General features: G+C 49.7%; 1 protein-coding gene across 1 annotated transcript; it reads left to right on the forward strand.

The window, feature by feature from the left end:
• The first annotated feature begins 7,134 nt into the window (after positions 1–7,134).
• On the forward strand, positions 7,135–15,203 carry LOC144717331 (ras-related protein M-Ras). The gene is made up of 3 exons (XM_078592817.1): positions 7,135–7,428; positions 13,259–13,521; positions 15,027–15,203. The coding sequence occupies exons 2-3, from the start codon at positions 13,329–13,331 to the stop codon at positions 15,182–15,184; spliced, it is 351 nt and encodes a 116-aa protein (XP_078448943.1). The 5' UTR covers positions 7,135–7,428; positions 13,259–13,328; the 3' UTR covers positions 15,185–15,203.
• Positions 15,204–15,441: the final 238 nt, after the last annotated feature.

The following is a 15,441-nucleotide window of genomic DNA, read 5'->3' on the forward strand; positions in this document are numbered from 1 at the left end:
CTCCACGGACGTTATGGGGCCAAGTGAAGTGTGTGTAGCCGGAGGAATAGAAGCTACACGAGTCAAGTGAAGTGTGTGTAGCCGGAGGAATAGGAGCTACACGAGTCAAGTGAAGTGTGTGTAGCCGGAGGAATAGAATCTACACGAGTCAAGTGAAGTGTGTGTACTCAGGGGAATAATAACTACACGTGTCGAGTGAAGTGTGTGTAGTCCGAGGAATAGAGACCACTCGTTGTATAGTGACAAGTCAAGATTTAATAAAAAGTGTGTTACCCGTCAAGGAGTTTCCTGCCGTCATTCAAATACTTCAACTGGCGTCAGAAGTGAAACAGTCTTCCAAGCATGGATACAAGGAAGACCCGTCGGACTCACGAGATTGACCACGAGGATAACCTTGACGACTCGGGCCAGCTGGCATCGGGGGGTGAGGAAGAAGAAATGCCGACGCCGCAGGATCCGCCGAGGGCGCCGGACGAGCGATTGGGGACCGAAGCCGTGCTCCGCGAGGTGCACTCCCGTCTGGCGGAGCTGCTGCTCGCCGCCGCGTCCATCCTGGCGGAGATCAGCACGTCGGGAGGAGCGGGGACGTCGGCGGACATTCAACAGGGTCGCCCCGCGGATTCCCGCCAAAATGACTGGGGGATTCCCGCCCTTTCTACTGCGCGGCCATCTTTTGGCGGGAACGGCGAGCACCACGTGGCGGCGGTTCTCCAAGCGCGCCCGCTTACGTCATCAACGCGCGCTGTGGACCGCCATCAGACACCCGCCATTGGGGCCACCATCTCGCACACCGACGGAGCGGCGGAGAGGAACCACGAGGCAGAGGACGACTTCATCTTTCAACAGCGCCTTCCAACATTGTCAGCCTTCAAGGCGGATGGCGGGGACTGGGGCCAATTCCAGCGCAGATTTCTGGTGCATCAGGAAATGTCCGCCTGGTCCGACGCTACGGCGCTGCGGGCACTGCCTGCCATGTTGGACGACAACGCGCTCGCGGCCTTCACGTCAGCACGGAGGTCGGACCGCTCCACGCTTAAGGCCGCGTTGGGTCTCATGGCCAAGGTCTACGGACCTCCCTCGGCGTGTCGCCATCATTTTTATGCAAGGCGGAAGGCGGACACGGAGACCGTGCTCGCCTACCGGACGGCGTTGCTGGCTCTCGCCGACGCCGCGTTCCCTCGTATGGACGAGGAGGGCCAGGACGCGATGGTCTTGGAGCAACTGCTCAAGTTGGCGCGGGACCTGTGGGTCCCCATCAACACGGCCGACGAGATCGATATTTCTTCCTTGCGGGTCGCAACAAGTATACAGGTGCACGAGGTCCTTCAACGTAAACAGGGGGTCGTCTGCAATGCTGCCGTGGCCTCAGCTCCGGGCCCGGTGGTCACCGAACCCCAAGTTGTCAGCCCACGAGAGGAGGCGTTCACCACGGGACGACTGGGGGACTGGAGGTCGGGGGGTCGTTCGCCTCTGCAATCGGCCCGCAAGCTGGAGCAACCGAGATCTCCGACGACCCTCATCACGTGTTATAACTGCGGCCTCCGGGGCCACGTGGCGTCCGGTTGCCGCGCTCCACGTCAGCGCGCCATGGGACCTCGGCTGGACGACGACCAAGGCCCCAAGTCGTCCCTACTAACCCCGGCAAGTCGCGGCACCTCACATGCTCGGCCTACATGCACGACACACATGGGCCGTCGCGTTGCGGCGGAGGAGAGCCGGTTAGGGTTCGGGGATTCGGTTCGGCGAGGGGGGTTCGGCCGGGACCGGGGGGATATTAAATGGTCGGAGTTGGGGCACAGAATAGTGGCTGCCTCGGCGGGATCATCCGTCGTTACGGGATTCATTGATGGGGTCGAGGTCAGGGTGTTAGTGGACACGGGGGCGTCGGCGACTATTATATCGGACCTCATTTACAACATTCTCCCCGTCCAATGTCGACCGCTGCTCCCAGTGGACGTGCCATTTTACGCCGCTAATGGGGGATCGTTGGGCATTATCGGTCAGATTAGGGCGTCCATTTGCATTGGAGATATAAAATTGTCGGGACCCGTTTTCGTTTCTTCTTCCTTGGCGGTTCCTTGTCTATTGGGCACAGATTTTTTGGCTAAAATGCCCATTAAAATTCTCATCGATCAGCGTTGGATTGAACTACCATCGGGTCGCCGTATTTCATTTTTGACGAACCCTACTGAAATTCGGACGGCGTGCGCTACGATACAAGCGTTGGCGACACAGACCGTGCACGTGCCCCCGGGTTCACAGATGTTAATTCCCCTCCGGTTGCGGAAACCGTGGGTGGGGGAGACCTCGGAACAAGGCATGCTTTTGGGTCCTTCAAATAGGGCTGTCGGAGGTCTCGATTTGTCGGTGGCTCACACTTTGGTTCAGGCTGACAAGGACCCGTTTGTGATGGTTTTAAACGCTGGGTCGCGGCCGGCCGTTATTCAGCAGGGCACCGTGCTAGCTCACGCGGCACGGGTCCCTGCGGAAGAGCGGCTGGTTGCGCAGGTTGATCCGAGCCCCACGCGGAACATTACAGCGAGGGAGGACCTTGGATGGGTCGATTCGCTGTGCGCGGACTCGAACGATTTGTCAACGGTACAGTTGGGTGCGCTGCGTGCGTTGCTGATAGAGTTTTCTGATGTGTTCAGTAAGCATAAGTATGACATTGGGTGCACGAACCTGTTACGCCACCATATTGAAACGGGCGATGCGGCACCGGTCAGGCAAAATCCCTTCCGACTGAGTCCTGCTGAGAAGGAACACGTTCAGTCGGCCGTCAACGATATGCTGGAAGCCTGTCATTATTTCGCCTTCTTCCAGTCCTTGGGGAGCACCTATTGTGCTGGTTAAAAAGCAGGACGGGTCCTTGCGGTTTTGCGTAGATTTCCGTCGCCTGAATAAAATCTCTGTGGCTGACGCGTATCCGCTCCCCAGAATGGACGAGTCCCTCGATGCATTGTCTGGTGCGCGATATTTTTTGACTCTTGATTTATTATCGGGATTCTTGGCAGTTGCCACTCGACGACGAGTCTAAACCTAAGACAGCATTTCGGACTCCAGGGGGCCTGTTCCAGTTTAACCGGTTACCCATGGGACTTCACTCCGCTCCCGCGACGTTTCAGCGCCTTATGGAGTTGGTTTTGTCGGGCTTGCAATGGGATACGTGCTTGATTTACCTTGACGATGTCATTGTTTTCAGTAAGACGTTTGAGGAACACCTCCAGCGATTGAGAGGGGTGTTCTTGAGAATGCGATCGGCTAATTTAAAGTTTAAACCGGCCAAATGCCACCTTCTTCGTAAGTCCGTTAGATACTTGGGCCACATTGTCGACTCTTTGGGGATCTCTACCGATCCCGCGAAGACGGACTGTGTCAGTTCATGGCCGACGCCCACGTCAGTTTCGGACGTGCGCAGTTTCATCGGTTTTGCTTCTTATTACCGCCGATTCGTTGAGCATTTCGCGACCATTGCAAAACCCTTGCACGCTCTAACGGCAAAAGGAGTCAAGTTCCGATGGGGACCGGAGGAGGAGGCCGCGTTCTGCTCCCTCCGGGACGCCTTGGTGGGTGCCCCACCCTTGCGTTATCCTGACTTTGCGAGTCCCTTCTTGCTAGACACGGATGCTAGCAACACGGGCATTGGGGGGGTGCTCTCGCAAGTCGTTGGGGGAGTCGAAAGGGTGGTCGCCTATGGTAGCAGGGTATTGTCACTGGCGGAGCAGCACTACTGCGTCACCCGTCGCGAGCTGCTTGCTATTGTTTTTTTTGTACAACAATTTAGACCGTATCTCTATGGCCGTCACTTTACGGTCCGGACGGACCACGCGGCGCTTCAGTATTCATTGAGGGTCGCCCAACCCTCGGGCCAATTGTCACGGTGGTTGGAAGTCCTCCAGGACTATCAGTTCACGACTACATACCGTAAGGGGTTGCGCCACACAAACGCCGATGCCCTGTCGCGATTGTCGCCTTGTCACAAATGTGCGTGCTTATCGGGATCGGCGCGCTGTAAACCGACAGTTGGGGAAGGTATGGGGGCGTTGGCTGCGACCGCGGGTGCACCAATCGGGGATATTCCCGCTACCCCTGAGGGAGAGAACTCGCTACTCTCACTGTCGCTGATTGAGTGGGGCCGTCTCCAAATGGAAGACAGCTCCCTGCTAGCATTGCGCCGCAGGGTGGGGGGTCCCGAGGAGGGCCGGGAGCGAACTGGCTCCTGGGTACTTAAGCAAGGCCTTTTAATGAGATGGGATAGTTTGTCCCGGTGGCACGCACTTGTGGTGCCTTCCGCTGTGAGGGGGAAAGTTGTCCTGGCCGCACATGAACGCCTCTTGCATTTGGGAGTAAACAAAACGCTTGCTCTGCTTATTGGCCGGGGATGGGGAGTGACGTGGTGAATATTCTAAAGGGATGTGTTGATTGCGCCAGACGGAAACCACCGCCCGTGGCATTTAATCCACCGCTGCAATCTATTCAGGTCTCGCGCACTAACGAGCTCGTTGCGCTCGATATTTTGGGGCCTTTTCCAGTCACGCCTAGGGGTAATAAGTACCTGTTGGTGGGTGTCGAATATTTTACCCGGTGGCCTATGGCGTGGCCACTCGCCAACCAGTCGGCGGCGGCTGTGACGGACGCCTTTGTCCAGGGCTACGTCCTGGACAAGGGGGCTCCCGAACGCTTGCTGACCGACCAAGGGAAAAAATTTTCAAGTAAATTGCTGCAAGAGGTGTGCGACCTATTGGGTATTAAGAAGGTGCGTACCTCCCCGTACCACCCACAGACGGACGGGATGGTGGAGAGACTCCACAGGACTTTGACTTCTATGCTGTGCCAGCGGGTGTGTGAGGCACATGTTGATTGGGACCTGCAGGTCCCGGGGGTCCTCGCCGCGTATAGAATGGCCCCCCATTCAGCAACGGGATTTTCCCCATTCTATCTGATGTACGGTCGGGAAGCCGACCCGCCTATGGAAACGCAGCTGGGCCTGTCCGCACCACGAACAAATTCGAAATTGGCAGAACATATTAAATTTAATATCCATAAGCTGACAGAGGCAAGGGAGGCCGCACGGCTTAATTTGCGGGCTCGCCAAATTGCAAACGAGCGGTTGCGTGCACGGAAGGTGTCCGTGCACGACTGGAAACCAGGTGATAGGGCCTGGCTGCATTGCCCTCAGGCACCTTTGGCTACGTCGCCTAAATTGTTGAAGCCATGGCGGGGACCCGTGGAGGTCGTGCGGGTTGCACGCCCCCAGTGCGTTCAAATAAAATGGGGAAAGCGCCATTGGTACGTCCACCCCTCCCGACTGAAACCGTTCTCGCCTCCATATGGCCTCCCTTTGTGTCGTGAGGGCCGAGCATGTGACGTGACCGACGACCCAAGGGGGGAAATGTCTCTGCCTGATCCTCACATGTCTCCGCCTGATCCGCTCCCAGATGTCTCGGAACTGACAGCTGCCGACCACCGGCAGCTGGATCTTCGCGGCGCGGCCGGTCCTTCCAGGCCCGATCCGCGCCGTCCAGAGCAGCCGGAGCCACCGGACGGTCGTCAGCGTCCCGTCCCATACGACGGACCGGCCAGGCGGACTCGCGCTAGGTCGCGCTACTTGTTATGATCTACCGATTGAGGAGTCGAGGCGGCCGGAGCGCCTCGTCACTGCATGTAGTCGCAGAGACACTGGACGCGTTCATTTTCTGGAATTCGCTTTTATTGTGTTGTTCGTCGGGCTGTACATAGCTTCTTATCTAGTTGTTGTGTGTGTTGTTGTTGACTTTTATTGTGTTGGTTGTCGATTTGTACATAGGTTGTTGTTGTTGTTGCGTTACAGGACACACTGGAGGGTGGGGTTTTTCTTGTGTTGACGTTGTGTTGTGTTGTTGTTTAGCAGCCGGGCCGGCTGCGAGCTATGTGGGAGGGGGTGATGTAGTGGTGATACGCGCTGGGGTAGGGATCGTGTGTCAGCGCGTAGTGATTGGCTGTGTGTGTTGGTGACGCGCGCTGACGGTGAAGGATCAGGGGTCAGCGCGGGGTCATGGGTTATGTGGTAGTGATTGGCTGTGTGCCGGTGACGCGCTTGAGAGGGAGTGATCGTGTGGCAGCGCGGCGTGATTGGTTGTGTAGTGGTAACACGCGCTGGGGAAAACGGATCGTAGGAACAGCGCGTCGTGATTGGTCAACTAAGGAGCGATGCTCACGTCGAGGTCCGCATACACTCCGTCTCCCGTGAGCGGGGACTATATAAGGGGATGCGCACAGGCGCACGGGGAGAGTACCAGCGAAGACTGAAGATGGAGGAGGAGGCGGAACCCTGGGACCCGGGGCCGAACGTCCGTGAGAGGGCCGGCTCGTGGGACTCAGAGGTTGTGGCCCACGCCCAAGCTGGGGTGGGCCTGTAGGCTCCACGGACGTTACGGGGCCAAGTGAAGTGTGTGTAGCCGGAGGAATAGAAGCTACACGAGTCAAGTGAAGTGTGTGTAGCCGGAGGAATAGGAGCTACACGAGTCAAGTGAAGTGTGTGTAGCCGGAGGAATAGAATCTACACGAGTCAAGTGAAGTGTGTGTACTCAGGGGAATAGTAACTACACGTGTCGAGTGAAGTGTGTGTAGTCCGAGGAATAGAGACCACTCGTTGTATAGTGACAAGTCAAGATTTAATAAAAAGTGTGTTACCCGTCAAGGAGTTTCCTGCCGTCATTCAAATACTTCACACGTAAACACTCATTCGTTGGCTGAAAACATGTTTATAAAATATTACAATGCGGGACCCTTCTGAAAAAGAGTCCTACGGCTCGGTGTTGCTTCCTGCAAAAAATACGCGAGTACCGTAATTAAATTTTTGACTTGAGTTATAATAATACTTATACAGTTGTTCACGCCGCAGCGCCGACTGTCTGTGAGACACGAGCTCTCACATTATCGGAATCTTTTACTTTGGACTGGAGGAATCCGATGAGCTATGGGGCTTGTTTCTATTTTGCATAGGTGTGGGCGGGTTCGCAAAGTTGGATGCCAACGTGACACAGGGGGTGGCCACCGACCGGTTTGGTGGCAGCTCTGGTGGAGTCCCCCCCCCCACCCCGAGTGAAGGAGGGCCTCGGTGAGTAATGCAGGAAAAGCCACGCATGGGTGGAGCAGCCCATCCGCCCGCCCATCAACCCACCCACACCGTGAATAATTGCAACTTTCTCTACTTATTTCACGAAATCCCACACTTTTGTCGACGTAGTTTTGTCACAAGCGAGGGTGAATGTCGCCCGAGCTGCCAGGAATGAGCGGCATCGGCTGGAGCGAAGGGACCGAGATTTGAGAGCGCAGTTCGGTGGGGAGGTGACAACAGCACCAGGGGCTGGAGAAGAACCAACTTCTGGGAGAGTTGCCACAGCAGAAGCCGAGTCTGCCCACTCCGGGTGACCTGCACAGTGCCAGGTACCCCGCTTCTTCTTGGTGTTTAAATTCCCATTTTCTTTAAATACTTTGTCGTGTAACCAAACCTATCGCCGTTTTAGTATCACGTTCATTTTTATACACAGTATATATAGAAAGAGCGAAAGGCCGTCTTACACTACAGGGTGGTCTCGATGTCTTGTAACCCCTAATTAATTGACCCCTAACATTTATTTCCTTGGCATACTAATTTCTGCTTTAAATAAACTTTACTTTCAAAAGAGAACGTTTTAGAGAGCAAAATAGGGGTCATAAGACATCTGGACCACCCTGTATGTATCGGCTCATTCACGGGTGGGTCTGCTCTGGGATATTTGGTCCAATTCTTTGTACACATCCATCCACTGTAAATAAATACATAAAATGGTTTTCTGATAGTTTTAATATTAGTTACTCACGCAAGAGGATGATGATTATAACCCCCAAAAACGTGTGTAACAAACAGAGAGGTAATGCTAACACACCCGTACTCAATGTTAATTTCAGAGCCCTTCATGCTTGTCACAAATTGAGTTACCTTGATTCCCTGCCAGAATCCGAGTTGAATCGCTGAACGTTACGAGTTTCCATGGTAAAACGATGTTAACAACATTACTTGATAATAGCTGTTCGATGTAAATGTAAAGCATTTTCCAACAGCCCCCCTCTGTTGGACATTGAGCTGTAAAGTCTGCAGAACTCTACGAAGAAATGCCCTTGCGATCGAATCGACAACCGTAATCAACATTTTTAATAGCATCGGAGAGTCCCGCTTTGTGATGATGTGTGCATTGTTGCGTGTAAGCTTCATTCTGAGGCGTTACAACAGCAGGGATGTTTCCTACGCTGCTGTGTGCGGATGTCGAGATGCTCACAATTACCCGTCATCGCGTTTCGTATCACGTTTCTCCTCGAACGAAGTGATTTTTTTTAAGCCAGCAGTGAAACATCAACACCACCTAAAATCATAATTCTCCGTGTTTATGCTATAGCATTGCGTCCCATTGCATAAATATTAAGCTGAAAGGAAATTCCCCCTGAGTTTGACACTTGATGAAACAAATGGCACAAGTCAAGAGTAAATGGTAATTTCAGGGGTTTTATGCAACTCCACTGGTGAGTGCCCAACTTTTCAAAAAAAACGTTGAGTGTATACTGTATCTTGGTTCAGTGACAAATTGGGCCATCATTCCTCAAATATTGAATACTTCAGTACGATTTTTGAAAGTAAACAGTTGACCTGTGGAGAGACAGGTGCCTATCGTAGGAATCTGGAGTTTCCACCAATGGCCCATCAAATGGAGGTGATCGCAATCCATTTTCCTTTTAAAAAGGAGGCTATTTTGGCTATTGACTCATTATAATAATTATTGTAATGCCAATAAATTACTTGATACATTGTGTAAGAAAAGTATGAAATCAGTAGAGTACACCCTGCAACTATAAACAATATTTTTTTAATCAAATACTGTGTGGTGTCAACATTCGCATAAAAATACCGTACTATTATTCATATTCTTAGGTTTTTTCGGTAAAGTCACGTAGGTAAAAAACATTAAAAAGTAAAATAAAATAAAAATCACGACGTTTCGGAGGCAACACAAGCTTCCGTCTTCAGGTGGTACCGTCACAGCCACGACAGCTGTATCAAGTAAATGAGAGATTTCAGAAGCCACCACTCCGTTTATATAATGGTTGGAGGAGGTGGTGGAGCAAGGACCGCATACTTTTATTAATATGGTAAGGTGAGGCTTAAGACTAAGAATAGACTGCATAACAAAGGCTGAGCATTTGTTATGGAGAGGTGCGGTTTGTGACTCAACCTGTAACAGGGAGACCACCACTAGACATGGTAAAACTGTGATGGTTGTCTGTCAAATAAGATTGGCAAATAAGTGTAGTTAAATCGTTTTTGCATGGTTAATCACATCTTTCCAATGATTACTCAGTTTGTAACCGTCATCACGGTTGAAATTATGTCTGTGTTTGTATATTTGTATGGCTTCGTGTACAAACCTTTGATGGTAGCCAGGAGGTTTGCAGAGAACCTTGGTCTCGGAAAATACAATTTCATGAGAGCCCACCGAGTTGTAGCAATGATCGGCAACGGCCGAAGAATCAGTCCTGCCGTGTTTCAGATCTGACTTGTGCTCGCGGACACGATCAGAAACATGACGTTTCGTTTCTCCAATGTAGCAATCACCACAAATGCAACTCAATTTGTAAACTCCAGGATACTGTAAGTCAGGAACGACATCCTTCACAGATGGAATCAAATCACGGATTTTATGCACTGTACTGAATCGGACTTGGATTTTATGTTTGTTTAGAATTTTGGAGATCTTTTTGGTCACGCCTGCTATGTATGGCAACATGATAGTTTTGGTCGGAGTTTCATGTGGCTGTTTCTGTATGGTGGGAGAAACAGCTTGGCGGATAGTGCGGTCAGAGTATCCGTTCATCCTGAGGGCCCGATGTACATGTCTTAATTCACCGGCCAGGTGGTGTTGGTCAGAAATGCCATGGGCTCTGTGGTATAGCGTTTTGATGAGAGAATTCTTTTGAGATGGGTGGTGGTGGGAATCCGGTTTCAAGTAGGAATCTGTGTGGGTGGCTTTCCTGTAGACAGAATGTCCCAAGGATCTGTCAGGCCTCCTCTCAAACAGAATATCCAAGAATGGTAGTTTACCGTCTTTCTCCACTTCCATGGTGAATCTGATGGATGGGTGTCTAGAATTGATGTGATCCAAGAAGTGGTTCAATGCTGGGAGGCCATGTGGCCAGATGACGAAAGTGTCGTCCACATACCTCTTCCACAAGGAAGGACGCAGGGTGGATGTCTGGATGGCGTCTGATTCAAACTTTTCCATGAACATGTTGGCTATAACTGGTGACAAGGGGGAGCCCATAGGGGTACCCTCATTCTGTTTGTAGAAGGTGCCATTCCAGGTAAAATAAGTGTTGGTGAGGCAATGCCTAACCAGCGCAGGTACATCAGAATTCAATCCATGTTGGACTAAGTCCTCAATTATTGTTAGGGTGTCCAGTACTGGGACTTTGGTGAACAAAGATACTACATCAAAGCTGACGATGATGTCATCAGGAGATAGTACCATGTCCTTAATCATAGAGACTAATTGGGTTGAGTTGAGTACTGCCGAAGAGGTCTTGCCTGTGAAGGGGAGCAGAGTATCTGATAGTAAACGGGCTAGTTTGTATAGTTTGTACGTAGGAGAGTTTATCGTCGACACGATGGGTCGTAGCGGGGTGCCTTTTTTATGGATTTTGGGAAGACCATAGAGTCTGGGAGGTTTAGCCGCCGATGGTTTTAGAGAGGGACGTTTGCTTGGTTCGATTAGGGAAGTCGAACTCGTGATGATACTGTTGGTTTTTGTCGTTAGGTTTTTAGTGGGATCGTTTTTAATTTTGGAGTAACTCCCATCATTAAGAAGGTCCAGGATTTTGTTGTTGTATATCTATATATATAAAATCGCAAATCTGTCTGTCTGTCTGTGTGTCGCCGGACCATACCCAGTTTCATTGGACGGCGGTTGCCCCTGGCAACGGGTAGCGACGCATTCGCTGTGGGGTGGACGCCATTTTTAATTCCCGTTAAAAATATGCGCACGCATTAACACGCGACTCTGAGGTAAATTCATCAAAGTTTCACGTCCTCTTCACTCCCCCCCCCACCACAATGTGTGCAATTACTATTATAGGGTCGGTAGATTATTAAATTATAGCGATTATACAGTATTATTGTAGCGCGGGGGGGGGGGTAACGGCCCCGGTACCCAGCCTCGGCCGGGTGGGCAATCTAGGCGAGGCCGGAGGCTCTGCACGGTACTAGGCCTCGACACCCCACCACACTATAGGCCGTACATATTACTGCACAGCAGCCGAGGAGATCGTGCCTGGGGGGGGGGGGGGGGGGGGGGGCAGGGGTAGCAGCCCATATGTGTATATATGTAAGGTTATTAAGAAATATATTTTTCACCCGGGCAACGCCGGGTACTTATGCTAGTGAATCTTTATCCATGATGACCGTGGCATTGCCCTTATCTGCCAAGAGGATGACTATATCATCTCTCTTTTTTAGGTCCGCGAGTTCAGAGCGTTCGTTTTTGCTGATGTTACTAGTGGGTTTCTTAGCATTCTTAAGAATAGTAGCTAGCCACATGAAACTCCGACCAAAACTATCACGTTGCCATACATAGCAGGCGTGACCAAAAAGATCTCCAAAATTCTAAACAAACATAAGATCCAAGTCCGATTCAGTACAGTGCATAAAATCCGTGATTTGATTCCATCTGTGAAGGATGTCGTTCCTGACTTACAGTATCCTGGAGTCTACACATTGAGTTGCATTTGTGGTGATTGCTACATTGGAGAAACGAAACGTCATGTTTCTGATCGTGTCCGCGAGCACAAGTCAGATCTGAAACACGGCAGGACTGATTCTTCGGCCGTTGCCGATCATTGCTACAACTCGGTGGGCTCTCATGAAATTGTATTTTCCGAGACCGAGGTTCTCTGCAAACCTCCTGGCTACCATCAAAGGTTTGTACACGAAGCCATACAAATATACAAACACAGACATAATTTCAACCGTGATGACGGTTACAAACTGAGTAATCATTGGAAAGATGTGATTAACCATGCAAAAACGATTTAACTACACTTATTTGCCAATCTTATTTGACAGACAACCATCACAGTTTTACCATGTCTAGTGGTGGTCTCCCTGTTACAGGTTGAGTCACAAACCGCACCTCTCCATAACAAATGCTCAGCCTTTGTTATGCAGTCTATTCTTAGTCTTAAGCCTCACCTTACCATATTAATAAAAGTATGCGGTCCTTGCTCCACCACCTCCTCCAACCATTATATAAACGGAGTGGTGGCTTCTGCAATCTCTCATTTACTTGATACAGCTGTCGTGGCTGTGACGGTACCACCTGAAGACGGAAGCTTGTGTTGCCTCCGAAACGTCGTGATTTTTATTTTATTTTACTTTTTAATGTTTTTTACCTACGTGACTTTACCGAAAAAACCTAAGAATATGAATCATTGCAGTCACGAAAGCTTCAAATCTAGAATTACCGTACTATTGCCACAATTTACAGTTTTCTTTTTCAATTGAAAAAAACATTTCATCTACTTTTGAAAACTCGGCAAATTGAGTGACATTGTCAAACCAGCACATTTTAGTTTGAACCTTTTCCAACACTTTGATGTAGCTCAATGTTGATCCCCACAGTATTTGTGCATGGGTCTGGCCCATGATAGTGTCGAGTTACGTAAGTACATTTATTAAATAGGCTACAGCTTTGCTTGCGAGCATCAGAGGAGCCGACACAGGTACAACATTTCCTCATTTAAACAATGGCTGCGGGGTTTCATTCATCGAGAAGGCCGATTTACATTCGATGACCTGAATGCTCTTTAAATATCAGTGATTAAACAAACACCATTATTAAAATAGAAATCTTACTTCATAAAAAGGAGTGATAAAAATGAATGGATAATTGTCTTAATTCAACCTGTGCTTCACATACGATAATTAACTCAGCAATGACTACACAAAGGCACACATGCAGCCATTTTGTCCATCCACTCTTGGATGAGGGTTTCCTCACACTGTGGTCTTGGGGGTTATTTGATCATATTTCTTCATGACAGTATGGTTTGGTGAGGGAGGTTAGCATATACTTGGACCATAGTAATATAGTACAACAGTGGATTCTTCCGCTTGCAATGTAGTCCTCGCAGTAAGGTGTGAGTGATTTATTCAGATTGTGCTGCGTCTTCCTCTCGGACACGACGGATGCAGGTCAGCCACCGTCGACGAGCCACCTGTTGGTGGCCACGATTGTGGTCCCATTGAGTGGAGTCCTGCACTTATGGCCAGCGGTGGAGTTCCCAACGAGAACCTCCCCACCTACAAGGTGGTGGTAGTGGGCGATGGTGGCGTGGGCAAGAGCGCGCTCACCATCCAATTCTTCCAAAAGATCTTTGTGCCGGACTACGACCCCACCATCGAGGATTCGTACATTAAGCACGCAGAGATTGACGGACAGTGGGCCATCCTGGACGGTACGCCATAGCGCCGCGTCGCGTCTCGCCAACTGACAGGTTTCATTAACCTTGGTCACTTCTGAAGTGTTGTGGTTTTTGTCAAGTATTTTGCCGTTGCTAGGTGTGCCACATCACATGTATACATCTAATGAAGCAATTACCTTCAAGTACCTCGCTTGTGTTAAGCATGTTTTTTTGACATGCACGAATGCACTAATTACATCGTCATGGCACCATGAAATTTTACTCAAACAAAAATATAAAAAACTTAAAATGCGAGACGTGGAAGTTAGAATCGCTTCCACAAAGATAACCCTCTAGGTTGGAAACATGGAAAACAAATCTCCTTCACCCTCCCCTCTGCATGACATGGAATGCTCCAATTTCAGCACCCTTGACCAGCACAGATGTAAGTGAGGTGTAAGTAACCTGGAATGTTCCTTGCTCAGGGAAGCTTGTGGAATGGTAGGTGTTGTCTTTGCTGTGGTGGGCAGCGTCATAGGGCTGGTGTGGTTTGAAGGATGTTTTTCATGATGGTGGAAGTGCTCACTTCCTCACAACTGGAGGGTGTAAAGGGTCACTTCCTGTCCTATCTCAGACTTTGCCGGTGGATGCTATCTGGGACAATAGCAGGAAACCTGTGATAATTCACGATTAGGTTTGTGCAAGTCTGTAAGAATACATGCAATGCAGAAGCTGCTTATAGATGACACCCGTAGAGTCAGGTGTTAAAAACAATCCCTTGTAAAAAGAGTCCAAAAGGCGAATATATTTGTGAATGAATTAACTGGCGCAGTCTGCTGCACATATCAGAATTTGAGTGTGGCTGTTGTCTTTACGAGGCATGTAATTGTGCATTTAATAAAATTGATTCTTACACTCCTGATACATACAAACAATGGTGAGTGTGGGAATCAAATGTTTACAATTGACACAAATTATATGAAGTTGACATGCTTATGGTACATTTATGCTAATGGGGCGAACACAGCTGTACAAAGGGGACGGGTATGAGAAAGGAAACAAACGAGACAGTAAACGTAATCAATTCCATCAACAGGAGAGTAATCAATTACGAGCCCCACAATGAACATCATAAGACAGGAGTTCCATTCCAAGAGGTGTGGATGATGTGGTTCAGTGACCAGTTAGAGGAGGGGGAAAAGGGGGATGTCTCTCTCAGGCCTCAGATCTAAAGGGGCACGAAAAAGGGCCCAAGTGACCTCAAAGGGCCTCAATTGCCATTTTGCCACGGGTCTTTAAAACTTGTCAATAGCCCCGAGACGGGGCATGTGTGTGTGCATCTGTTGTGAAGTGGCTCCATTCACAAAAAAACGCAGCACATTCGTCAATACAGTATAAAACATTGTGGCCTTAAAAGTAAAACACATAACGTGACATTTTGGCCAATGGGCCTTCTTCATAGCCCATATATTGTTTAGCAGAGTCCCTAAGTGCCATGTCACTAGTTCTTAGCATGGCGCATGGCTCATCTGTCATTGCTTGCGACCTCTCCCTGGCAGTGCTGGACACAGCCGGGCAGGAGGAGTTCAGCGCCATGAGGGAGCAGTACATGCGCACGGGCGACGGTTTCCTCATCGTGTACTCGGTGACGGACAAGGCGAGCTTCGAGCACGTGGAACGATTCCACCAGCTCATCCTGCGCGTCAAAGACAGGTGAGCATGCCCACGTCGTTCGGCATGCCTGGCTATTGCCGGTATAGGAAATGTGGAGGTTAAAATATGTATAATTTAATTTCACACTCAGCAGCCCATAGCAGTGGACTGGAAATTAGCTAATTTTGATAGCCTGAGTTCAATTTTGATTTAAAGCTTTCGTGACTGCAGGGATTCATATTCTTGGTTCTTTCGGTAAAGTCACGTAGAAGGGAAATATATGTTTTATATTTATATTATTTTATTATTTCCCTTCTACGT

Source organism: Lampetra planeri, chromosome 1, assembly GCF_965212315.1.
Source record: "Lampetra planeri chromosome 1, kcLamPlan1.2.h2, whole genome shotgun sequence".
Lineage (NCBI taxonomy): Eukaryota > Metazoa > Chordata > Hyperoartia > Petromyzontiformes > Petromyzontidae > Lampetra > Lampetra planeri.